The following is a 27051-nucleotide window of genomic DNA, read 5'->3' as shown; positions in this document are numbered from 1 at the left end:
ATAGAAATTTATTTCTTGATATAATTGTGGTTCAGATTCCACAATAAGCTGTAGGTCCCGTTGCTAGGTAACCAATTGGTTCCTAGCCACGTTAAAATATCTTAATCCTTCTAGCCACCCCTAGGAGAGCTGTTCATCAGCTGTGGTCTGGTAAAACTAAGATATACTTAACGTAACTTTTATCTTGAGTTTATCAATATAGGCAGTTTTAAGCATTTTATAGGGTTTCAACTATTATTCGCAGATTCTAGCTATTCAAGGGGGGAGGGGGTCAGTTACGTATCCCCCATGAATATGGGGGGGGGGACACTGTAGTTGGAGGGAGGTACAAGTACCCAGAACTGGCTGGGGTTTCAACCCACCTGACCACCCTTCTTAGAAGATCGAGTTATAAAGAAGGGGGTCTGAGACTGTGAGAGAATAGATAAGCAAGTATTTAAAAACTCAGCCTGCTAGCTTACATTTTCATTTTGAAATTCTCCCCATTGTCTGACAGTACTTTGGAAATGGCTCCAAACATAGCAAACCAACCATCAAAAAGTGTCTTTATTATAGTTTCTGGTTTCTTATCTTTTATCCAAAAAGCCTGACAGTACCTTGCTGCCATATCTACCATTACCAAGAACTTCTCCTTATCTCTCTCTCCCACATCCAGGGCACAACTTCATTAATCCTTAAACTCCGAAGCGGTATTTTAAAAATACGTCCAATCGGCACCCAACAGACAATTTATATAGATGTTTTAATACGTCCAATCGGCGTTAAAGGGTTAATAAAAGCCAATTTTGTTGTTTCAATGCATTCTATGACCTATCAGCAAGAGGGGGGGGATAGACATGAAACGGGAATCAGATGCGGACCGATACTGGTATACCCAATTGAGTGACGTCAGGCTGCTGACGGCTACGTATATTTACGAAATAAATACAAAATGAATATGCATCTTGTCTGATTCTTTTAAAAAGTTATACATTGCCGTATCCAATAATATTGTATGTATTCTCATATTATTGTATCATAAAATACTAACAAAGAGGTCAGCGTTTTGTTTGGAAATCAGCTGATGGCGAGTATGAGTTTATTTCTCCGTATTAAACTCATTTTGGAGCGAATTGCCTTTCTTCTAGTTAGCATAAAATATCTAGATACTCTACTTATATGAGATTCAAGGCAGAGGACAAAGCATCCACTGCAGATCGTACACGGGAAAGAGCACTAACACTGCCTGAAACAACACTACTCTCAGGAACACGTCTCCATTGTTCCTCCCTCGAAGGCGAAGAAAGGGCAAAGTCCTTAGCCTTCCAACGCTTGATAGGCCAACGGGGCGTAGAGGGGGAAGACGGCACTGATTTCTTATGCGCACTCTTCTCAGGAGGCGGGGATGAGGCAACACGTTTCCTACCAGTCCTCCCAACCGATAAGGTAGCCAACTTCACATCCAATACAGAGTCCAACCTCTGAAGTACTGCCTGGCATATGACCTCAGACTGATGTGCTAGAGAAGGCTCCGATGACAAGGAAGGGAGATGTAGCAAACTGGGCGGCAGTGATGATGTCACGGCTGAGAAAGGCGGATCAGAGGAGACGACTGGGAGAGACGCCATCGATGGGAGTGACGTCACAAGTGGTGGTGACGTCACAGCTTCCCCTCGGTGCGAGGGGGAATCAGACGCCACTGGCGGAGGAATACACAAAGACTGATCCCATGACGTCATCAATGGGGCTAACGCAACAGCGTCACTCTGACTCGAAGAAGCAGCAGCAGACACTGGCGGAGCAGTACAAGATGGCCGACTTCTGCTCCCTATGAAGAAGAGGCCAGGAGGAGGGGGGATGGCCTGGCCAGACCGGGGAGGGGGTGTGCGAGCCTCCACAAAATGCGCTAGCAACCCCTCCACGGACGGGGGACCCCCTAAGCCCGAGCGTCTTCTTAATTGCCCTCATTTTGGAAGCCTCCGACTCTGGAAGAGAAGAGATTGATGACAAAGCCTCACCCTTCTCGGGAATCAAATAAACTCCTGAGGAAGAGGGGGCTACATTACAAACATTAGCCTGGTGGGCCTCCCAAAACTTCCATCAACAAATCAATGGAAGAAAAGGAAGGAGACGCAGAGACAACACTACTATGGGGGTTGCCTACTGCAGGAGACGAAACATCAGGAAAAGGCGAAAAACCTTCCCAAGTAGGAAGAGTCGAGACCCTCTGATGTTCTCTCTTCCCATAAAACAACCTCCACTGCTCCTTAGGCCATGCCCGGCATTCCGTGCAAGGATTTGTGATAGTACAAAAATTAGAACAACACCTACTGCACGTTATGTGAGGGTCCATTGCAAGCCAGAAAATGAGAACACGGAAAACCTGGAAATCTGGGCCACCTACGCTGACGCCGAGAAGGAGCAGAAGAAGCCATAATATCAGCCAAACACACACTAAACACAAGCGAAACAGGCAATGAACCGGAAAAAGGCCAAGAGAGGTTAACACGACTCTCGCCCAGGCGGTCAAAAGAAAGACTGGCGTAGCGGCATCGTCCTTGACCAATCCTCACCCGAGCTATGCATGTGTTGCCAGATATCACAAGATTCCTTGCTTTCATCTGCTTTTTAACCGGATCCAGCTAGGCGCGCTAGAAATTATCCTATTGTTAAGACCGAAGGTTTGTTCGCGTATGAACAATACATATTTGACAAAATCAGGAAGGTCAAATAATTTTGTGAAGAGCTAGAGCTCAGGACATCAGGGGCCTGAGCTCTTCTTTGGCATTTGAGAAAAATGTCTCTTGAGAGGATTTTGAAAGCTGGTGTTTGGCTATGTCTAACAACCTTTACTTCCTTTTATTTAAAGGATATTGCCCATAGATCCTTGGTCACTTTTTTTTCTCTTTGGGTCTGGTGGTGGCTGCTCAACAAGTGGTATAGCTCATCCAGTACTCCTGGTGGGTCAGTTAGTACCTAGTCTAAGATGAAGGTATGAAAGTAGAATGAATAAGATGACTGGTCTCGTTTCTTTCTACATTTTCTGTATACTTCTTTACCCATGGGCAGTAAGAGGAAGAATACCCACATGAGCTGGAATGGACTAGATACAGGTGAGTGAGACAGCCATGGTGTGAAGGTAATCAATAGCAATAAGTTAGTTTTCAGCAGCAACACACCCCTCTTTGTAACAAGGAGAGAGTGGGGTGATAACAAATCCACCTACAGGATACATGGGTTTGTTATGGGAACAGATAGCTCTCCATCATCTACAAATACAATGAACTATGTTATTGTATGAAACACCCAGAGAGATGAACCAATAGATTCTCATGTATCATAGGTTCTGAGGTTGTAGTTGATTGTTTTAGAATACCTCCTACCAATGATTAAGTCTATCCTAATGTAAGACCTAAGGTTTGCTTCGTATATGAACAAGTGACAAATTTCTAATCAATTTGTATTTTTCATAACTAATAAACCAGAGGTCTTAACGTGTAAGGGCCCACTTCGAACCACCCCTCTGACAATTAAAACTGGGTTGGAAGCGTAACTGATGTGCTCATGGGATACCCAAGGCATTGTGGGAGCTCCCAAATATACCCTTTGAGCAAGCACAGATGCCAATAGTTCCTGGTTTACACAAGTTTTTTCGCTAATTTTACCCGATTTCCACCTGGCGCTAGAAGATTATCCCAATGTTAAGACCTCGGATTTTTTAGATATGAAAAATACCAATTGATTAAAAACTTGTCATGCTTCACTGGTAGATGGGTTATACAGTACAGTGTACTAGTTTGTTTTTATAGCAGATAAATGACCATTACATGGACAAATGCAGATAGTACAATGTCAAAACCAAATTAAGAAAATGTACCTAAATACAATTTAGTTCTCCTTAAAGTGCAGCAACCCTGAAAATGCAAAGTACCATCTGTAAATGGTACTTAAGCCTTTAAAGAAAATAACTCGGATGCTTGAAGCTGTGCATGTTTTAACTTTACCTGTTAATCATCAATAGTTTTATAATAATTGGTTTTGTCTCTGCTAAAATTGTACTGCAGTGAAGAATTGGTAGGTTTTTTTCAGTGGTATACTATCTGTTAAAATGCTATTTTCTTCTATACAGTGGAACATAATAGCTTTTACCTTCAAAAATTGATACATACAAGCAGAACTGTATTGGATATTTTTTTTGTGAATGCTGTAATCCTAGTCATACCATACTTGTGTAGGTTAAGACTAGATGCTTGTACTGTGGTAAAGGGCCAATGAGCTTGTAGTATTCTATTTACCCAATTAGAATTGCAGCTTGGCTTGTAGTAACAAAGACAACAACAACACCAACAGTATGATGACCTGGTTATCAGAGTAGGCTAAAACACCTCATATATAAAAGTTATGTTTAAGGGGTTAATCGGTAGAAAGATCTTGGACAATCAAAGTTATAGTAAAGAGAATCACCATGGGCAGACAGTGGTGATGAATAATGAGAAAAATAGAAGAATAAAGCTACAATAATAAAATGCATAAATGTAATTGCCTTGATTAATGACCAAACTAGATTCTGTGGTTCAACACTAGCTGTTGTGGGAACTAAACTGCATTACGTACCATCATTTTGTTAGCTGTGATCTGTATTGATTATCTTGCTGTTATTAAATCATCTTTATGCTGAGTCCATATAAAAAGCCTTGAAGATAGCTTAGAATTTCTAAATTGCATGAGATAAGGTAAGTAAAATGTAAATGAAATACACTAGATCACTAGGTAGCTGTACTTACTGAAATCCTTACTGATGACAAGAAAAGATTGTAAGTTTATTTGAGAAGGTTGTAAGGTACTTGGAGAAATATTAGAATTTTAACATTAAATGACATTTTAGGTATGTGAGACCATAGTTACTTTTGTGCATTTTGATGAAATGGCAATATGCATATATTGCTTGAATTTTTCTTTACTTAATTTAGAATGCTTGAAAGGTATTTCTTAATAAGTGAAACATTTTATAATCCTGTTTCAGTGTGTGGGATGCGGTATAAAACAAGGCCTGGTCTTACATATCATTATGCTCATTCCCACAAAGAAGATGACAAAGAAGATAGTAAACCTAAGGCTCCAACTAGATCTTCAGAGCCACCTCAGGCTAGTGAACCAAATTCTGACTATTTAAGTGGTGCACCTCAGCCAACTGCTACACCTAACTGGGGTAAGATATGCAAGTTATATTTTAACATTGTAGTTTAATGCTTAACATTATCCCATTTTTTACAGGTAACTGTCATTTGTGGGTGTAATTTTTGTGGTGTACTGTTATTGTTACGTATGCTTTGTTCGTAAAGGAAATCTCAAGAGAGAAAGTAAGCCGAGTCCACTAGATTTTTTTGCCAAACTGCCGAAGTTGCCACCAAAATTTAAGATGGGTTGAAAGATGATGGATGACTATTCCCCACTCAATCGGGCCCTGCTAAGGAAGGGACTCCAAATGGTAGCAAAGTCTCTGGCTCAAGGAAAAAGGAGAATGTGAAGCAGTCATCTGCCCAAAAATTTTTCTTCTGCTAGTGAGGCTTGTCTCCAGGGAGTCTGGAGAGAGTTGGAGATAGGGCTGAGCCCGTCTGGTATTGGATGTGGTTTGAATTGGATATTGAGTTGTTTGCCTAGAGATTAGTCTCTTCCACCCAGTAGATTATGGGATGTATGGTAAGAGTTTGTGATCAGGAAACAAGTGATCAAAGAAGTGACAGACAGATCACCAGGGTTGTACAGTTATTCATTTGTAACCCTGACGGTGACAAAAGGTTAGTGCCTGATCATCATCCTCAGCCCACTGAATGAGTTCCTGCAGAAGACTTCCTTTTAGTTGGTATCAATAACCTAGATGTGATGACAGTTTTAGCAGCCATAATTCAGTCAGTAGACTCGTTTATGAAGATAGGGAGTCAGTAAGGCTGTCCATAGGAACAGGGACTTCATGCCATTCTTGGACATCCAGGATGCCATCTTCCACTTCCTGATATATCCAGGCTTGAGGAAGCAACTATGCTTCATCTGGAGGGGGTAGGTACTCATCATTCCATGCTTTGTGTTTTAGCCAGTAACAGTGATGAAATCTATGTACAGCTTTTGGCACTAGTGGTACGTGGGGTACACCATTCCATTCTAAGGCTATGGAGGTATCACTAGTTGTTCATAGCAGCGAGAGCAGAAGAAATGAGACAGAAGTTGGACTGTTTTTGTGATCTATGCTTCACCTTGGTGTGGAAATCCGTTGGAAAAAGTTAGGTTTGGTCCATCTATGTAGGTGATTTTATTTGGGATGGAGATCAGCAATTTCAGCAGAGAGGAACCAAGACTGTTATCAATGATTCAGGAGTTCTAACATCAGCCAAGTCCTCTAGCCAAGCTGTGGCATTTTCTGATACAATCTTTCTTGGAGAAGTTAGCTGCTTTAGGATGAGATAACTATAGTTGCAGATTTAGAGGGACTGCTGTAAAATTTTATGCTAAATAGTTTATGCTGATGGTTTGAAAACTCTTATCAGTTGACACCTACCTTATAAAATAGATACATTTTTTGACAAACCATGACTGTGATATAGTAGAACACTTAATAGTATGCTACCAAAAATTTTATTATTTTTTGTGCTTTGGGAAGTGCTGTAGTACCCATTCCACAACTCATTTTGAAAATGATCAAGTACAGAAGATTGCTTTCATTTCATAAAGTATATGAAAGTGGTGTAAAGGTTGAAATATGTTGGGGACCTGCTGATTTTTGTACCAGTAAAAATGAAAATACTGAAAAAGCACAGACAGTTGCAATTACTATGCCTAGATAAGAAGAATATTCCTGTGACTGGGTATTTGATGTATAAAATAGTAATCTTGAATAAGTGACAGACTCTTTGGACAAGTGAATCAGACTACAATTTAGAACAGGTAAGGCCTTTGGATTATAACATTGTTCAGACAAGATAAGAGCACTGCATTCAAGTAATTTTACCTCAACTTCAAATTGGTCACTTATTTAACCAATGGGTACTTTGTCAAGTACCCTGTACACAAAGAATGCAGTGTAATGCTTAAGGGATAGGCTATACAGGAGACTCTCAGTTAGCGGCATGGATTCCGTTCCTGGCTGCTGACGCTAAGCTATTTTAAAGTCTACAACCACCGCACACCTTCTTTTAGAATACTAGACCAGTTAACAGCGCCCTAGACCAGTTAAAAGGCACCGTAATCCCACAGTGGCGTAATAAGTAAAATTATATTTATGCAGTTTAGTACTAGAGTGCCACCATTTTGGACACCACCAAATCAGAAATAAAAGACTGATGAAAAAGCCTCCTCCCTCTCTAGAATCAAATTAACTCCCGAGGAAGAGGGGGCAACATTACATAAATCAGCCTGAGGGCCTCCCGATACTTCCAACAACGAATCGATGGAAGAAAAGGAAAGGGACAAAGGCATAAAGCTAGCATGGGGTGTGACAGCGGCAGGAGATGAAGCATCGGGAAAAGAAGAAAAACCCTCCCACGAAGGAAGAGTAGAAACTCCGCAATGCTCCCTCTTACTATAAAATAACTTCCACTGCTCTCTAGGCCATGCACGGCATTCTGTGCAGGGATTTGTTATTGTACAAACGTTAGAATGGCACATACTACAAGTGACGTGTGGATCCGTCGCAGCCGAAGCCAAAAAACGAGAACGCAGAAAACCTGGAGTTCTGGGGCACACACGTTGACGAGGCCAAGGAGGAGCAGAAGCCATAATAACAGCACACACACACACACTCACTCAAACGCAAGCAAAAACAGGCAATGAACCGGGTAAAGGCCAAGAGAGGTCAACCACAACTCTCATCCTGGTGGTTTTAAGAAGGACTGATGCTGTAGCGTGGGTGTGTGGTCCTTGACCACTTTTCATCTGATATACGCATGCATTGCCAGATCTCGCAAGATTCCTTGCTTTCATCTGTGATTCAACCGGATCCAGCTAGGCGCTAGAAACGATTCTATTCTATCCTATCCCATTGTTAAGACCAAAGGTGTGTAGCTATGAAAAATACAAACTGTCTTAGAAAATTTGTCATTTCACAATAAATTTGACATAATGATAAAACATGAAAACAATCAAATGTAATACAGTAATAAAAAATTAAAGTCTAGTCTTAGTTGAGCCAGTGTTCGGTACGCTGAGTGAGGGGAGAGGGAAGACTGATGTCTTGCTTCCTTCTGAATTACCAGCTGAGCTGGTTTGATTAATTATTCACCCATTTCTTTCACTTACACTCGATTATCCCGAATCACTTCTTTTTGTTACAGTAAAATACCTATCTAATGACAATTGCGTTTTACAATTCTTTATCTCTGTAAATGTAACTGTGTTCCATTATAAATACACTGGCGCTGTGTTTAACTTTTGCATGTCTTTGATTATGTGTTTAATTGCTTGCAAAATCCTCATGTTTATTTTAAATAATGCCAACATTGAGTTGATGGATTGTGGCATAATTAATCTTTCATGCACTTAATATCCAAGTGTAAACATGTCAACAATCATACACGCTGATTACACTCTCTCTCTCACAGACACACACACACACTATCGATTCCTTTGATTATCCTAGTAAAATGTGAATAAAATTTTGATATTAACCTTTGCCTAATGCAACCATTTTGGTTTCCTTAAAGGGTTCCGATTCCATATAACGTACTGTTTTATTACTTTACACTCTTAACCCTCTTACGCCGACTGGACGTATTTTACGTCGACATTTTTTGTCTCCCGTGTGCTGAATGGACGTATTTTACGTCGACTTACAAAAGTTTTTTTTTTAAATTTGCGGAAAAATACTTATAGGCCTACCAGCCTAAAACTTTTGAATCACGCGCCTTGGGGAATGCTGGGAGTTCACGGATCAAGGTGTTGTTTTGTTTACAATCGTTACGCAGGCGCGCAAGCGCGAATTTCTTTCTTGCCGCACTAAAAAGTATCTGTGACACATCTCGGAAATTATTTCGTCACTTTGACATAATTTTTGTACCATTGTAAATTAGCCGTTACATGAAGTATTATATATGAAAATGTGCGCATTTTTATGTAGAATACAACAATAAAATACTCATGATTGTAGCTTTTATCAGTTTTGAGATATTTTCATATAAATAACAATAATTGCCAAAATTTCAACCTTCGGTCAACTTTGACTCTACCGAAATGGTCGAAAAACGCAATTGTAAGGTAAAAAACTTATATTCTAGTAATATTCAATCATTTACCTTAATTTTGCAACTAATTGGAAGTCTCTAGCACAATATTTCGATTTATGGTGAATTTATGAAAAAACTTTTTCCTTACGTCCGCGCGGTAACTCTTCCGAAAAAAATCATACATGCGATTGTGGTAATGTTTGCACCTTTTAAAATTAGCCGTTATATAAAGTTTTATATATGGAAATGTGCGCAATTTCATGCACAATACAACTAAAAACAACCCATTGTTGTAGCTTTTATCAGTTTTGAGATATTTTCATATAAATAACGATAATTGCCAAAATTTCAACCTTCGGTCAACTTTGACTCTACCGAAATGGTCGAAAAACGCAATTGTAAGCTAAAACGCTTATAATCTAGTAATATTCAAGTATTTACCTTCATTTTGCAACAAATTGGAAGTCTCTAGCACAATATTTCGATTTATGGTGAATTTATGAAAAAAATAACATTTTCTTTACGTCCGCGCGGTAACTCTTCCGAAAAAATCATACGTGCGATTGTGGTAATGTTTGCACCATTTTAAATTAGCCGTTACATAAAGTTTTATATATGAAAATGTGCACAATTTCATGTAGAATACAACAAAAAATAATTGAAGGTTGTAGCTTTTCTCATTTTCGAAATATTTGCATATAAATCACGATAAATAAAAAAAAACCACATTCGGTCAACTTTGACTCTACCGAAATGGTCAAAAAACGCAATTGTAAGCTAAAACTCTTACAGTCTAGTAATATTCTGTCATTTTTCTTCATCTTGAAACAAATTTGAAGTCTCTAGCAAAATATTTAGATTTATGGTGAATTTAAAAAAAATCTTTCCTTCCCTCCGCGCGCGGATTCTCCGCCACAAATCTCCGAAATGCGCACGTCCCATTCTCGGAATATTTGCTCCATTTCATATTAGGCATTTCATAGAGTTTTATATATGAAAATGTGCGCAATTTCATGTAGAATAAAACGAAAAATATTTGAAGGTTGTAGCTTTTCTTATTTCCGAAATAATTGCATATAAAAAATATATATATAAAAAAATTCGACATTCGGTCAACTTTAACTCATCAGATATGGTCGAAAACTGCATTTGTAAGCTAATACTCTTACAGTATAGTAATATTCAATCATTTGTCTTCATTTTGAAAGAAATTGGAAGTCTCTAGGACAATATTTATATTTATGGTGAATTTTTGAAAAAAATATTTGTTTACGTCCGCTCATTACGAATTCATGCATTATTTTGTGATAATATTTTCTCTGTGTTGCTTTTATCGTTTTACAATGTGTTATATACCAAAATGATCGCAATTTAGTGTACATTACAACAAAAAAAAGTAACTTGTTACCTTAACCGTTTTGCGCACAGCGCGGAATTTTTTTGGGGGCAAGTGTCATACAACTTATATATGATAATGATAATATTTTTTTCATTTCTGATGGTTGCATACTAAACTTCAGGCAATGACAAAAAAAGGAGCCAAAAATGAACTCTTAATCTTGAAAACTAAGCACGCTGTGATTTTTTGAAAAAAATATTTTTTCTGCTTCCTCGCTCACTCCGAAACCCCTCCGGCACACGGGAGACAATTTTTTATTTACCGCTCCGGCGTAAGAGGGTTAATTAAACTTTTGAACACATTAATAATAGAAAAAAAAATTGAAAAGGGGTACTCCTTTCGGTTGGCTCGAACGGATTATTCTGATTCCCTTTATTTCTTATGGGAATATCTGTTTCATATTTTGAACAAATCATATTTCAAACAGCCTTCTGGAATAGATTAAGTTCAGAGTCTGAGGTATTAACGTACTCCAAATTTTGGAAATATATTGCCCCAAATTTTGGAAGTACATTGGTTCAGGATATTTTGTCATAATTTTTTATGTAGTATTCAACTAGCATATTTTACAGTATATCTTATGCAAAATTGCTTAGAATAGTATTCATGGAGGATGCCGTAGGAAACCTTTCCAAGGTTAGGCATAATTAACAAAGTTACTCCATTTCTTCAATATTTGTTCACTTACACCAGTAAGGTTTGCAGAATCCTCAAGTCATAGAAATTACATACTTATAGTCGATTTTTTTAAACCTGGCAAACTTGCACTTAACTTGCACTTAGCTGCTTGTCGCTGATTGGATGAATGTCGTGTTGTCCGAATCTCTCAGTTTTGTTTTCACACTGTTTCAGAATTGTGATTATACGGCCATAGATTGAGATAAGAGCCAAATTATGTAATGTTATGTAAACACCTGTTGTAATAAATTTAAGCATTAAGAAGTTACATATCAAATTATTATATAATAGTTAACAGTTATGAAACAGCACTCTCCGAAGCTGTAGACTTGAAATATGTTTCAAACGCATAAACTTTAATGTTTAAATTTCTAGCTAGATTTTTAGCGCAATCGGGCCATTGGTGGTTTGGAAAAAAACAAAACGTATTTATTGTACATTGCTAAAGGTTGTTAACGCCTAAGAACAAAATACTAACGTAGAAATGTAAGCTTGTCAGAAAATTTGGGGTGGAGGAGTTGTGGGAGGAACAGCCTCGGGGTTGACAGAAAGTTGACGTACTCTCAGCGGGAGGTTCAAATGCGGGTTGTGGTGTTTTTGTCTTCATAGAATAATAAAGATGTTTATTTATCATAATGTTCATTTTTTGCAATTCAAAAGTACTGCTCACGGAATGTCATTAATGTTTTAGGATATGTATAAAGTTGCTGTTGCTGTCACCTTAATGATTTATTTCATTGTCTTGATAGGGCCCCGTGAAGTGAAATATTGAAAAACATTCATTATTATATTACGGCACTGACTGGTAAGCCTACTGCCAGCAGCATGCATATGCCTTGTGTTTGAAGTGCCTTCATCTCTGCTTTGTTCCATATCGTCTCTTGTGGCCATGGCTGAAATGGGTGAAATCGACGACATTGAGCCAACTGCTCGATAGCCGATTCTAAGCTGATTGATGATGGTGGTGTGTGCAGACGACAACTCGCCGGCTGTTCCTTTTTCAACTCCTCCACCCCAAATATTTCGGCAAGCTTACATTTTCTACGTAGTATTTTGTTCTTAAGTGTTATACAACCTTCAGCAATGTACAATAAATACGTTTTGTTTTTCCCAAACCACCAATGGCATGATTGCGCTAAAAACCTAGCTAGAAATTTAAACATTAAAGTTCATGCGTTTGAAACATATTTCAAGTCTACAGCTTCGGAGAGTGCTGTTTCATAACTGTTAACTATTATATAATAATTTGGTATGTAACTTCTTAATACTTAAGTTTATTACAACAGGTATTTACATAACATTACATAATTTGGCTCTTATCTCAATCTATGGCCGTATAATCACAATTCTGAAACAGTGTGAAAACAAAACTGAGAGATTCGGACAACACGACATTCATCCAATCAGCGACAAGCAGCTAAGTGCAAGTTAAGTGCAAGTTTGCCAGGTTTAAAAAAATCGACTATAGGTTTGGATGAGTTTTTCGATACAGCAGTTACGGATTACCACCTAATGTTGAACAGCAGTTTGTATATTATGAATATTGCATTGTACCTAAAATTTAAATTACTATATGAAAGTGAATTGGTTATTGTTGTGGTTGGTTTGCCTTAGAATGGAGGTCAGAAGTTTTAGGTCTTAGAATTTTTCTTATTTTACAGAATAATGAAATTGTTTGTATATTCTTGAGAATATGGTTGTATTTTTATTTTCAATGATGAGCTGTTTTATTCATGTCTTGAGAAATTGGGGCTCTGTTATGTAGAAACTGTTCATGTCTGTTTCCATATCAGATTGTTCTTATTCATATATAGGTTCTGCTGTTTGACAATGTCTTCAAATTTACTGTACTTAATTAGGACGTTCATCTGGCCGTCGAGCTGGAGGCAATCCTGTAGGGGCTGGACCAGCAGTACCATCAGCTTTGTCATCTCCTACTGAACATACTCCAGTTGAAAAAGGTGCTAGCAAGAAGAAAGTTTCTGCATCTCCATATTGTGACTTCTGCCTTGGAGATTCATCTGAAAATAAGAAAACTGGGTCTCCTGAAAGTCTTGTTTCATGTGCTGATTGCGGACGTTCAGGTATGTGTTATTAGCCTGTATTACCATAAAACCTCATCTATCCAGACCCAGTAATTCCCAACATAATCTGAGTCTTCAGATATAGTTTCAAAGACTTCCAACTGCTGCTGAATATTAGAAGAAATTGAAATATGTAAAATTATTAATTTTATTCTAAATGACATTCTCAGTAGGACCTCTTAATTATAATTTTTTTAAAATAATTAAAACCATGTTAAAATATGATAATAATTAGAAGCATGGTTAAATAATACTACTATTTAATACTTAGTAATGTGTACAAAGTAAAAACATTCAGTAGTCTCTGAAATATTAAAAATTTATTAAAATTAGACATAGATGTTGAAATCAGATTTATTGTTTAATATACTAATCAAATATCAATCCCTTTAATGCAGTTAATGGTTTAATTTTGAAAATTCAAGCAGCTTTATTTTACACTACTGTAAGTAAATAACATTACAGTATATACTATTCCTGTACAGTTTAAGCTTAAAAGTAATTTTTTTAATAGAAAATTAAACCTGTTTTTCATACAAATTCAATCATTAATGATCTTATTCCACATAATAGCTCTTGTAGTCACACCAGCCTGTTAATTTATTTATATTAGATAATGCTGCCATGTTGGTGGTGTCACACCAATAAAATCAGGTAGTAAAATAGTAGTATATAATTTCTGCAATGGCAGTTTGCCACCAAAGCTAATGTGAGTGAGAAAATTAGTGTCTTCACAAAATTACAAGTAAAACATTAACCTTCCTACCTGTAATCTGATCCCTTCACTGATTTGGCATTGTTTTAAAATTCCATTATTTGAAATTTCCTCGGCTAACTGCATATTGTTTTGGTTGTTGTAGGTCTTTTTGTCTTTTCTAGCATTTACTTTCATTTGATCTTATGACTTCAAGGAATCGAAGCAGTACATCCCATGCTGTAAAATTCAGTGCATTGTGATGTCCAAAGTGCAACGTAAAAGACTTATACCATATTAATCATCAAAACATTAGATAGCGATTCACTCAGGAAAGTAATTATTGAAGAATACAAAGAATGAACTTTCTTATAGGATGAGAATAGAACAGACTTTTTTTATATTTGTAAATCTTTGTATATTTCTGAAATTAAACTTGAAATCCTGAAGGGGATTGGCTGGCTGAAATCATTGATATGGAAAAATTTACAATCTTCTGAAAATATTCTAGAAGCTTTTTATGTCATTCACAAATCTTTATACACTAGTTATTTTGTCAAAATTTGCCTTATTTATAATACTGTAGTTGGCATTTTCTAACCTCATCTAAAAAACCAAAACCTGTGATGCATGAACTTAGTGTGATATATTTTTTATTATAATAAAGTACAATAACTCCCTAAAACATAGACCTCTGTTAATATGATTAATGGCAACTTGCCAATTGATTTAAAGAGGGGAATGCATGCTTCATAGGTTTCATGGTTGAGTTTGTGGCAACATAATGGTTACAAGGTTGGTACACTCGCTCAATTGAAGCTCATTATCTTCATATTTGTCCCATTTATCAATATGAAAAAATACTGAAGTTTTGTATTAACAATATCCAAAACTGAAAATAAAATGTATAATATTTATCACTTCTTCATGGCTGCATTCAGTATAGGTCTTGAACTTTTGAAAGGCTTTATCTCAAAACATCAGTTATTAATCGTTGAAACCCTCTCTTCTACATTATTTTTTATAGTTGTAGCGTGGGTGCGCGGTCTTTGACCAGTTTTCACCCAATATACACATGCATCGCCAGATCTCACAAGATTCCTGGCTTTTTCATCTACGATTTTTAACTGGATCCAGCTAGGCGCTAGAAAATTATCCTATTATTAAGACCGAAGGTTTGTAGCTATGAAAAATACAAATTGTCTTAGAAAATTTGTCATATTATAACATGGGAAGACCTATAAGAAAAGACATTACATAGCTATATTTGTGTTATCTTTAAAATAATTATTGATATCTTAAAAATATAGAATTGTTAGTTGTCTTTTTCTTCTTGTTGAGGGGCATTATTAGTTAAATGCGACTTGGTGGCATGATCGGTATGGTATTGGTCTTGAGTTTGATTCTTGGGCATTCCACTGAGGGGCTAGAGATGTATTTCTGGTGATAGAAATTCACTCTCGATGTGGTTCAGAAGTCACATAAAGCCGTTGGTCCCGTTGCTGAATAACCACTGGTTCCATGCAACGTTTAAACACCATTCAAACAAAATTATTAGTTAAAAAAAATGTAAAAATTCATATTCCACAAAAGAATGACTTTCACAAAAGAAAATCTCCCTCATCATGTAGCTATATAAGTACCAGGACCTTTATGATTTATGTCATGGACTTTAAAAATTGCACAGAAATAGCTGCGGGGAAAAATCTAAGGTGCTACAAACCCAAGGGTCACTGACTCAACGTTTCATGGCAAAAATGGATGTACACTGTATGAGGTTCTTCACAAAAATTTCATGGTCAAAGCAAAGAAAAAAATATGTCGGCCAGTCCCCTTAAGCTTTACAAGGGTTAGTGTCCCCATCCTTAGAAGACATGAAGAGATAAACATTTTCACAAGGCCAGATTATTTATATAAAGTTCCTGCTTAATCTTCTGACTACTCAGCCAGTCTGGTTGTAGTTAAGCTGCCAATCTGCTGCTCAGTAGGTGTTGTTAATCCTAGATTTGGGTCATGAGGATCAGGTATTTGGCCTTGTATCAGTCAAAGGAACAAGTCCAGATTATTCAATTAAGTATGAAATATGGTTTGTATTTTTCCAGACTTGGATGTAGTATCTTCTTATTAATGGAATCCAGTAAGTTGAAGTCCATTAAGTTGAGGTACCAGTGTACTCCTATCTAGAAATGGACTCTACCTTTCAGTTATAAAATGTGTTATTTAAATAGCTTATTATTGAGTAAATGATTGAAGGGGATGTTGGGAAACGTCACTCCATTTCTCTTCTACATGTACTAGAGGTATATCGTTCATTTACTGTAATATTTAGGTCTTGTATATGTGGCCAAGCAAGTAGTTGTCTGTTGAAATATCTATAACTTGCTAACTTTCATTACCTGTCTTTGCTTTTAAAGAACCTTACTTATCACTGAGCAATAGCTAGAGCCTTTGATGGGAAATTGTAATTTGCAATTATTTTTTGTATGGATATATAGTAAAATATGGATAGCTAGTCTTTTTAGACTTTTTTACTTCAATTTAAATACCCTATGTTATTGCATTATGAAAAATTAGACACATGGGTATATTTTGAATAGAATTATTTAATTTTGTCTCCAAGGATTGTAGAAGTCAAGAGCTTGGTAGTCTTCACTATTACCCCCCCCTCCCCACGTAATTGTAGATGAACAATATACACTGTACAGGCAGTCCCTGGTTATCGATGGACTCGGCTAATGGCGATCTGGTTTTAGCTCCATAAAATCAGCGATTTAGGGCCCCATAAGACGCCAAGTCTCGGTTAATGGCAGTTTTCACTTCCCAGCACCCGGCCGAGAATGGAACTCATGCTGATAACTGGGGACTGCCTGTATTTTGACACTGGGAGACTATGGTAGATAATTTTGCATTTCAAGACCTTTTCCACCAGGTGTTTTCTTTACTTTATTTGTTAGTTGGACTGACTCTGTACTACGTATACTGTATTCTGTAAAAAAGTGATGGTCATGGCACAGAAGATGAAATGCCTCAAATAAGTTGGCTTAGTACAGTACTATACCATAGTTAACAAGGCTGTTCGGAGGTGAAAATGTGAAATAGCAACTTGATTGGACTTGGCCTAACCTCATAATCACATGAACTTAGAGTCGCATAAAGCCGTTGGTCCCGTTGCTGAATAACCACTGGTTCCATGCAAAGTAAAAACACCATACAAACAAATTCATAGACAAGCTAATAAATGCATTAGGGAAATATGTTAAAAAGTAAGATTTATTTGAAATTTTCATTGCAATAAAAAGATTTTTTCTTTACAGGCCATCCTACTTGCCTTCAGTTTACAGCTAATATGATGAAGAGTGTTGTGAAGTACCGATGGCAGTGCATTGAATGCAAAACTTGCACATTATGTGGGACTTCGGAAAATGACGTAAGTACAAGACTTAAATGGTACAATTTCAGTAGCATGGAGACACTGTTCCTACATATTTTACCAAACTTTGTGTATTTTACATAAGTTTATCTGCCACTGGCAGAGAAGTATTCAATTTTGCCAAAAGAACTATGAGGTACTGATGGTGGTTAACAAGAATAAGGTCATTCTGGAATTTAACTGCTCCACTTACAACAGGTAGCTGTTTCTTCAAGTCCTGCCATAATGCAAACTTAAGCTTTTGTAATGCAAACCAGTGATTAAATTTTTAATGGTCAATTGAGTAGTGACAGTACTATTTTAATTTGGGGTGGTATGTAGAAAATGAGACAGATTACATTATCTGCCCCATAATCAAAAGACTGATTTCAGGTTTTCAGTCAGGATTTTCATTTGGAAGATAGCTGTACATTTCATTTGTGTATTTCTGTCATGGTGTCCAATACAGCAGATTGACTCCTTGTTGCTGACTGAATACTACCTGATGATTCTTTTCAGCTTCCGTGGATGAAGGGCTTAAAACATGTTTTTAACAAGCAAAGTACATTGCCTGTCTTAATTTTCTCGGCAGTTTTTGCTAGAAATTCTGTACCTGTATTATTAGCATCGTAACATATGTTAAACTTAATTAGTGCTATGATTTTGTGAATAGTTGACCTTTCTTTTACCTGTATTTGTATAATTTACTGTCATTTACTATGCATGTGTAAGATGTATTTGTAACTTGTGTAAATTGAGTGCCTGCCCATTTTTTTAAGAAATGATGGGTATTTTACCGTTTCATTTTTGTTCAGAATATTTATTTGTGGAATGAAAGATGATCACAGATGATGGTTTCATGATATACAAAAATCCTTATATGGCTACAAATTAGTATGCTGAATAACTGAAAGCAAGACCTCCAGCCACTAGGGTTTGCAATTGTTTTGCTGCCTGTTGTGATCTAGAATTAAGTATTGTGCCTCTTTGGCTACTGTGAAGAGTATTGATTGCAAACGTAAAACTACAAGTTTAGTTTGACAAAATTATCCTGCATTGAGATGTTCTTGTCGAGTGTGTGTTGGCATAAGTGATGTCTCTCTTTACATTACAATACCTACAGTGTTTTCTTTGGAGAAAAATCCAGTTATGTATAAGTATAATTATATTTAAAAATAAATCTAAACAGAGAGCTTTCAGGAATCTATTTAATTGAAAAGGGAAATTGAACAGATTCCTGAAAGCTGTTCAGACTTATTTTTAAATATATTTGTACCGATACATAACTGAGTATTTGTTTTATGTATACAGGCGGCCCGCAGTTAACGGCGCAATCGCTCAGTGGCGAATCGGTTCTACGGCTGTTATAAAAAATATTCATTAAAAAAATAAGGCATTTTAAGGTATTTTTACAGCACAATTTTCAGTTAACAGCGCCGCCAGCGCCGTTGTCTAACGAGTTCATACATTTGTAGAAATGTCGTTCAGACCATAAAGGTTATGCAAATTATATTAACAGATTTTATGGATAGTTATTACATAGTTATTAGGGTAAAATATATGCCTTTGACGCTGTTCTATGCCGAAAATATCGAGTTACATAAGTGCAAGTATAGCTATGGATGTGTCGATTTATAAATGGTCATGCTTTTATGTTTAAAATGTGTATGAAAATGTATTTCATATAGGGTATTATTATTTCTGCACAGAATTATGATACGAAGGCAACTTTTGAAACTGCCCTTCACGTTATCAAATACGATGTTTTTTCATGTTCTTTCTTGTGAGCCGCCGCTTGCCGCTCTTCCAAAAATAGTTAAAAAAAAAGTGCAAATTAGCGATCGATGTGTCGATTTTATAAATGTTCATGCTTTTATGTTTAAAATGAGTATGAAAATGTATTAAGTATAGGGTATTTTTATTTCTGTGCAGAAATATGATAAAAAGGAAGCCTTTGATATTGCCCTTCACGTTATGAAATACAATGTTTTTTCATGTTTGTTCTGGTAAGCCGCCGTCTGCCGCTCTTCTGAAGATATAGGGGTAAGAAGAGTGCAAATTTAGCGATCGATGTGTCGAATTTTTAAATGTTTACGCTTTTATGATTAAAATGTGTATTAAAATATATTACGTATAGGGTATTATTATTTTTGGACATAAATATGATACAAATTAAGGCAGCCTTTGTAGCTACGCTCCACGTTGTCAGGGGATGTTTTTTCATGTTCGTTCTTGTCCGCCACTGTTCAAAAAATGCATTGTGTTATTTTATTAATTATACATCTTTTCCAAAAATACTTTAAAAAGTTATACATTACTTCACTGTATCCAATAATACTGTATGTGTTCTCATATTATTGTATTATAAAATACTATGGCAAATCTAAGCCAGTATTCCGCGGAGCGGCCAATGTTGTGGTTTGAAATCAGCTGATGGCAAATAAAAGTTTGTTTCGCCATAATTAACGCAATTCTGAGCAAATTCTCTTGCTTCTAGTTAGCATAAACAAATATCTAGATACTTGACTTATATGAGACAAGGTTATTACTCCTTATACGTGTTTTTAGGTGGAAATATGAATTGAATATGTCTCGTTGTGAATGTGAACTACTTTTTTTTCGTTAACAGATTATGTTGGCGGCATGTTGATTACGTAAAAAAATTACGTGATTCAGTTCGCAATTCTCCTTTATATCATCGTAATATGAACTTTACGTTATCTTATATTGGCGTGAAACCAACATTAAAATGTGTTCTTTCAAGCACAGTAATTTTGATTAAAATGATTTTATCTACGGTTGTGTTTGATGGCATACGTTTACTGGAGTTTCATCCTTGTTGCTGATGTACGATAATAGTCACTAGCAGCTTGAACAGTTTACTCAGCTTCAGTTATAACTAGGTTTAAATTTAACAGTATATTTCCCGATCGATCTTTGATCTACGTATATTGATCTTTGATCTATAGCGAATAAAGATATTACATTAGGATATCTCAGTTCTATTCTACATAACGCCATTTATAACAACTACGGTAATAGTGTACTGTAGTATGATGATTGAAATACAAACCAAACGGATGTTATCCAATTCGGTTGTACTTAGAAAAAAAAAAAAAAAAAAAGTTGCTTCTCGTTCGGTTGTTCATGGCTGTACACGTTCATGCGACAAGTATAACGTTAAAACCATACTTTCATCATTCTCTTTTGCTGTTATTGAACTTATGTAACTAGAAGATGGGATAAAATTAGGCTATTGTAATTTGGTCTCTCATAAAATTGGACTATCGTAAGACGAATTATCGTAACTTGAACACTACAGCTACCTGTACACTGTATAAACTTATTATATCTTTACATACTCTAGACACCCAAAGGATTAAAGCTAGGCTTCTTTCACTTTACAGTATTTATAATGCTATAATGTACTGTACAGTACTACTGTACAGTAAATTCTATAGTACTATACTGCATAAATATAATTTTACTTATTGCGCCATAGTGGGATTACGGCGCCTTTTGACTGGTCTAGAGTTTCGAAAGGAGGTGTGCAAAGGCCGTAGGCTTTAAAATCACTTAGCGTCGAAAATCACTTAGCATCGGCGGCCAGGAATGGAACCCTTGCCGCTAACCGAGGGCCGCCTGTACTTAATAAGTATTTTTAATGTATATTTAAATATTTTAAACTGAATGAACCATCTGATTTTGCTCTTGTTTTAACCCTTGAATGCCTATTGGACATATTAACCCTTTAACGCCGATTGGACGTATTAAACGTCTATATAAATTGTCTGTTGGGTGCCGATTGGACGTATATACGTCAATATAAAAAAGTTTTTTAAAAAATTCGCGGAAAAATAGTTATAGGCCTACTAGGCGAAAACTTTTTAATCACGCGCCTTGGGGGATGCTGGGAGCTCACGGATCAAAGCGTTGTTTTGTTTACAATTGTTACCCAGGCGCGCAAGCACGAATTTCTTTCTCCTCGCACTAAAAAGCATCAGCGACACGTCTCTGAAATTATTTCGTCACTTTGACTTAATTTTTGCACCATTTCATATTAGCCGTTACATGGAGTTTTTTATATGAAAATGTGTGCAATTTCATGTAGAATACAACTAAAAACAACTCATGGTTGTAGCTTTTATCAGTTTTGAAATACTTTCATATAAATAATGATAAGTACCAAAATTTCAACCTTCGGTCAACTTTGACTACTGAAATGGTCAAAAAACGTAATTGTAAGCTAAAACTCTTACATTTTAGTAATATTCAATCATTTATCTTTATTTTGCAACAAATTGGAAGTCTCTAGCACAATATTTCGATTTATGGTGAATTTATGAAAAAAAAAAACATTTTCCTTACGTCCACGTGGTAACTCTTCCGAAAAAAAATCAGGAATTTTTTCATCCAATTGTTGTAATACATGTATTTGCACCATTTTAAATTAGCCGTTACATAAAGTTTTATGTATTAAAATGTGCACAATTTCATGTAGAATACAACAATAAACAACCCATGGTTGTAGCTTTTATCAGTTTTGAAATATTTTATTATAAATAATGATAAGTGGCAAAATTTCAACCTTCGGTCAACTTTGACTCGACTGAAATGGTCAAAAAACGCAATTGTAAACTAAAATATTACATTCTAGTAATATTCTAATATTTATCTTTATTTTGCAACAAATTGTAAGTCTCTAACACAATATTTTGATTTATGGTGAATTTATGAAATAAACCTTTTCCTTACGTCCGCGCGGTAATTCTTCCGAAAAAATCATAAATTTATTCGTCAGATTGTCGTAATGTTTGCACCATTTTAAATTAGCCGTTACATAAAGTTTTATATATGAAAATGTGTGCAATTTTATGTAGAATACAACTTAAAAGAACCCATGGTTGTAGCTTTTATCAGTTTTGAAATATTTTCATATAAATAATGACAAATAGAAAAAATTTGTCCTTCGGTCAACTTTAACTCGACCGAAATAGTCAAAAACTGCAATTGTAAGCTACAACACTTATAGTCTAGTAATATTCAATCAATTACCTTCATTCTGCAACAAACGGGGAGTCTCTAGCACAATATTTCGATTTATGGTGAATTTTTTAAAACATCTTTTTTTTTTTTATGTCCGCGTGTTACGAATTCATGCATCATTTTGTGATAATATTTTCTCTGCGTTGCCTTGATAGTTTTACAATGTGTTATATACCAAGATGATCACAATTTAGTGTAAAATAAAAAATAAAAAAATTGTTAGCTTTAACCGTTTTGCTCACAGCACGATTTGTATACAATTATATATGAAATTTTTTTCGCGCTGTCATATATCCCAATATTTATATATGATAATGATATTTTTTTTCATTTCTGATAGTTGCATACTAAACTTCAGGCAATGAAAAAAAAGGAGCCAAAAATGAACTCGTAATCTTGAAAAGTAAGCGTGCTGTGATTTTTTGAAAAAAAAATTTTCCGCTTTGGCGCTCACTTGCGAAACCGTCGGCATACGGGAGACGATTTTTAAAATACCGCTTCGGCGGTTAAGGGTTAACGTCAACGAAAATTGTCTGTTGGGTGCTTAAATGACGTATGATACGTCAACACAAAAAAGTTAAAAAAAAAAAATTTGCAGAAAAATAGTTATAGGTGTACTTGTCGAAAACTATTGAATCACGCACCTTGATCAATGCTGGGAGTTCACGGATCAAACTGTTGTTTTGTTTACAAGCTTACCCAGGCGCGCATGCGCAAATTTCTTTCTTCTCACACTAAAAAGCATCAGCGACACATCTCGGAAATTATTTCGTCACTTTGACATAATTTTTGCACCATTTTATATTAGCTGTTACATGGAGTTTTATATATGAAAATGTGCACAATTTCATGTAGAATATAACAAAAAACAACCCATAGTTGTAGCTTTTATCAGTTGAAATATTTTCATATAAATAACGATAAAGTGCCAAAATTTCAACCTTCTGTCAACTTTGACTCGACCGAAATGGTTGAAAAACGCAATTGTAAGCACGTCCTCTCTTAAAGGCAGTAAGAAAATAACTAACAAGGTCACGAGTTAAAGAGGGGTATGTGGGTGGCTCCACATGTCTTGTGACCAAACATAGATGCCAATAGTCCCTTGCGTACACAATTATTTTAAACTTTACCGGTTTCCAGCTGGCGCTGAGTAGTTATCCTAATGTTAAGACCTCAGGTTTGTAAGATATGAAAAATACAAATTGGTTAAAACATTTTCATATTCTAGTAATATTCAATCATTTACCTTCATTTTGCAATAAATTGGAAGTCTCTAGCACAATATTTTGATTTATGGTGAATTTTTGAAAAAACTTTTTCCTTACATTCGTGCAGTAACTCTGCCGAAAAAATCAGAAATTCTTTCGTCCGATTGTCGTAATGTTTGCACAGTTTTATATTAGCCGTTACATAAAGTCTTATATATGAAAATATGTGCAATTTCATGTAGAATACAACTAAAAACAACCCATGGTTGTAGCTTTTATCAGTTTTGAAATATTTTCATATAAATAACGATAAGTGCCAAATTTCAACCTTTGGTCAACTTTGACTCAACCGAAATGGTAAAAAAACACAATTGTAAGCTAAAACTTTTACATTCTAGTAATATTCAATCATTTACCTTCATTTTGCATCAAATTGAAAGTCTCTTGCACAACATTTCAATTTATGGTGAATTTTTGAAAAAAAAAAAAACTTTTTTCCTTACATCTGCGCAGTAACTGCCGAAAAAATCAGAAATTCTTTTGTCCCATTGTCGTAATGTTTGCAGCGTTTTATATTAGCCGTTACATAAAGTTTTATATATGAAAATGTGTGCAATTTCATGTAGAATACAAAAAAAAACTCATGGTTGTAGCTTTTATCAGTTTTGAAATATTTTCATATAAATCACGATAAATAGAAAAATTTGACCTTCGGTCAACTTGACTCGACCGAAATGGTCGAAAACTGCAATTGTAAGCTACAACACTTACAGTCCAGTAATATTCAATCAATTACCTTCATTCTGCAACAAACGGGAAGTCTCTAGCACAATATTTCGATTTATGGTGAATTTTTGAAAACTACTGTTTTTTTTTTTTTTATGTCCGCGCGTTATGAATTCATGCGTCATATTGTGATAATATTTTCGCTGTGTTGCTTTGATAGTTTTACAATTTTTTATATACCAAAATCATCACAATTTAGTGTACAATACAACGAAAAAATAATTAACTCCTTAGCTGTAACTGTTTTGCTCACAGCGCATTTTGTACACAATTGTATTTTTTTTCTCCTGTCATATATTCCAATATTTATATATGATAATGATATTTTTTTCATTTCTGATGGTTGCATACTAAACTTTAGGCAATGACAAAAAAAGGAGCCAAAATTGAACTCTTAATCTTGAAAACTAAGCGTGCTGTGATTTTTTGAAAAAACTTTTTTTCCACTTCGGCGCTCACTCCCGAACGCTGCCGGCATACGGGAGACACTTTCAGAAATACCGGCTCGGTGTTTAAGGGTTAAGTACCTGAGTATATTTGTTTCATCACAACCCCATCATTCATATAAATTGATATGCATTGTTTAGTGTCCAAGGCTTCATATTTTACAACTGACATACTGGCTAAAGGTAAATGTGAATGTTTCACATCTCAAAATGTAAAAAATATCAAAGTCCTATTAGCAATTACTCTCTGCTGGCTGCAGCAAGAGTGAGAGATACAATAGCAGGAGGCTTGTAGCATGGAAAGAGGCTATGCAAGGAGTAGCACTTCTCAAAATTCCCCAGTAACCTCATTGAGATCACTACCTGTTTCTTAAAAGTTTCAGCATTCCTCCTTATGAGCCATTACAGGAGGCTTCATAGCTGGATCTTATCTTATACTAAAGATGGTTCTCCTCTTGGCATTGGCACCATTGAGACAGGTTAGTGATATTCACATATTTTTTGGGATTCTTATATGCCAGAGGTTGGACATCAATAGAGTTGTCATTTGCATCTGACTTTGTTACAACAATCGTAACTCCAAACAACCATGAATAATACCATAGACATTCTTTCCCTTATTACTTGGTACGAGTGATGAGGAGGACCTAGGTTTGTTTAGTGAGGGCCATTCAGCACTTTTGTGGATACCAGAGATTTTTTTGGGGGGTAGGGCACTAAATTCTTTCCGGAGAGCAGAGGAACAATTAGGTCATTAGGGGAGCAACCAACTGCTGGCTAAAGCAGTAGTGTAACAGGTGGAAAAATCCCTCCGATGCTTTGGTGATATGGCCCTGTGATTAGTAACAATGACTTTAATATACCCTAATTTTGAGATTGATACGTGTTAAGTTGAGTTAAGTTGAGGTATGGTAAGTTTTGTGGAGTATTTGAACAAAACATGAGAAAAGGAACTGTTGGATTGTAGTGTTCTTTATTCCAGAAAATTTCCAGAAAATATCATGTCTGAAAATTTGACCCACCAAGACATTTCTCCACCCTTTTTGTGTTTCATTCATACTCTGTTGATGACCACCTGTGTGTGTGTGTGTCGAACCATGAGTAAAGTAAACAACAAAACCAGAATAACTACCCATGTCCTTTGAAATTTTATTACATGCAGACAAGAAGAATAGAGGAGACTCGAGACTCATTGTAGTTTGTTAATTTGTTTTTAATATATTGTCCTAGTGTCTATGAACGGCCTGTTCGTTGTGCTTGTTCAGGCTCATCATTAATGTGATAAAGTTCTGCATTTCCAGGATATTTTGCAGTTTTACAAGCATAATGTTTGCCTCTAAATCCTTCACTTACTAGGATAACCCATTCTTGGTTAATTGGATTCAATAAGCAAGGTTTCAAATAGCACAGTTTTATAGTGTCTTCTCTGAATTTCATTATTTGAATGTCTGTGAAGCAACACTCAGTATGCCCTATCCTCCACAAGATGTATTTCAATGAACTCTACCATGACTTCCCATCAATCTCTTCAAGATATTCATTTCTGATTACTGCCAACTTGTGATGAGAATTGACAGTGCCACATTTGGATTGGACTTTCCACATAGGATGTTTAAAGTTTTGGTTGAAGGCATTTCTGAGGTCATGCAGCATTTATAATGGAATTCTTAAGTTAAAAATCTCTGGTGAGACAAGGTTATGAAAGGTTTATTTTAGTTGGCACCTAATTGTTTGTCCCAGTCACCTACTATTGCTTCATTTCATGCTTTGTGGATTATTTATGACATACAGTGGAACCTCTGTTTTCGTACATAAGCTGTTCCGGAACTTCCGACGAAGTCCGAAAGCCAAATCAATAATTCCCATAAGGAATAATGCATATACAGTTACTGCATTCCAGACCCCCCAAAATATTAACAAATAATACATTTTATAGGGAATAAACAGTTTTACATACAGAAAACAATGAGAAACAAATATAGATGAATAATGAAACTAATAAAGAACATTTAATATCACTCTTACCTCTATGGAATACCTCTATGGAAGACTCTTTAGCATATGGAAGACAGGGAGGAGAGAAGAGGAGAGGTTACTGTTTGGAAGGGGA

The 27051-nt window shown here is 35.9% G+C and overlaps 1 protein-coding gene and 1 long non-coding RNA gene across 5 annotated transcripts in view; one reads left to right on the top strand and one right to left on the bottom strand.

The window, feature by feature from the left end:
• LOC135211184 (zinc finger protein ubi-d4 B-like) overlaps positions 1 to 27051 on the top strand; it is a 227435-nt gene that overhangs the window by 152651 nt on the left and 47733 nt on the right. For both annotated transcript variants that reach the window (XM_064244399.1, XM_064244398.1), the window contains exons 8-10: positions 5003 to 5188; positions 13128 to 13352; positions 17361 to 17473. In XM_064244399.1, coding sequence (XP_064100469.1) covers positions 5003 to 5188; positions 13128 to 13352; positions 17361 to 17473 — 524 coding nt within the window. The remainder of the gene's footprint in view (positions 1 to 5002; positions 5189 to 13127; positions 13353 to 17360; positions 17474 to 27051) is intronic.
• The window catches only part of LOC135211186 (uncharacterized), a 321835-nt gene continuing 305533 nt past the window's right edge, over positions 10750 to 27051 (bottom strand). Inside the window, exons 6-8 of one of the 3 annotated variants that reach the window (XR_010313635.1) lie at positions 14119 to 14286; positions 12732 to 13289; positions 10750 to 11321 (exon numbers count right to left, since the gene is read on the bottom strand). This is a non-coding gene — a long non-coding RNA (uncharacterized LOC135211186). The remainder of the gene's footprint in view (positions 11322 to 12731; positions 13290 to 14118; positions 14287 to 27051) is intronic. The other 2 variants (XR_010313636.1, XR_010313634.1) reach the window with 2 other exon arrangements.

Source organism: Macrobrachium nipponense, chromosome 4 (genome assembly GCF_015104395.2).
Source record: "Macrobrachium nipponense isolate FS-2020 chromosome 4, ASM1510439v2, whole genome shotgun sequence".
NCBI classification, from domain to species: domain Eukaryota; kingdom Metazoa; phylum Arthropoda; class Malacostraca; order Decapoda; family Palaemonidae; genus Macrobrachium; species Macrobrachium nipponense.
The sequence above is the reverse complement of the archived record's forward strand: the minus strand, read 5'-3'. Positions and strand labels throughout refer to the sequence as shown.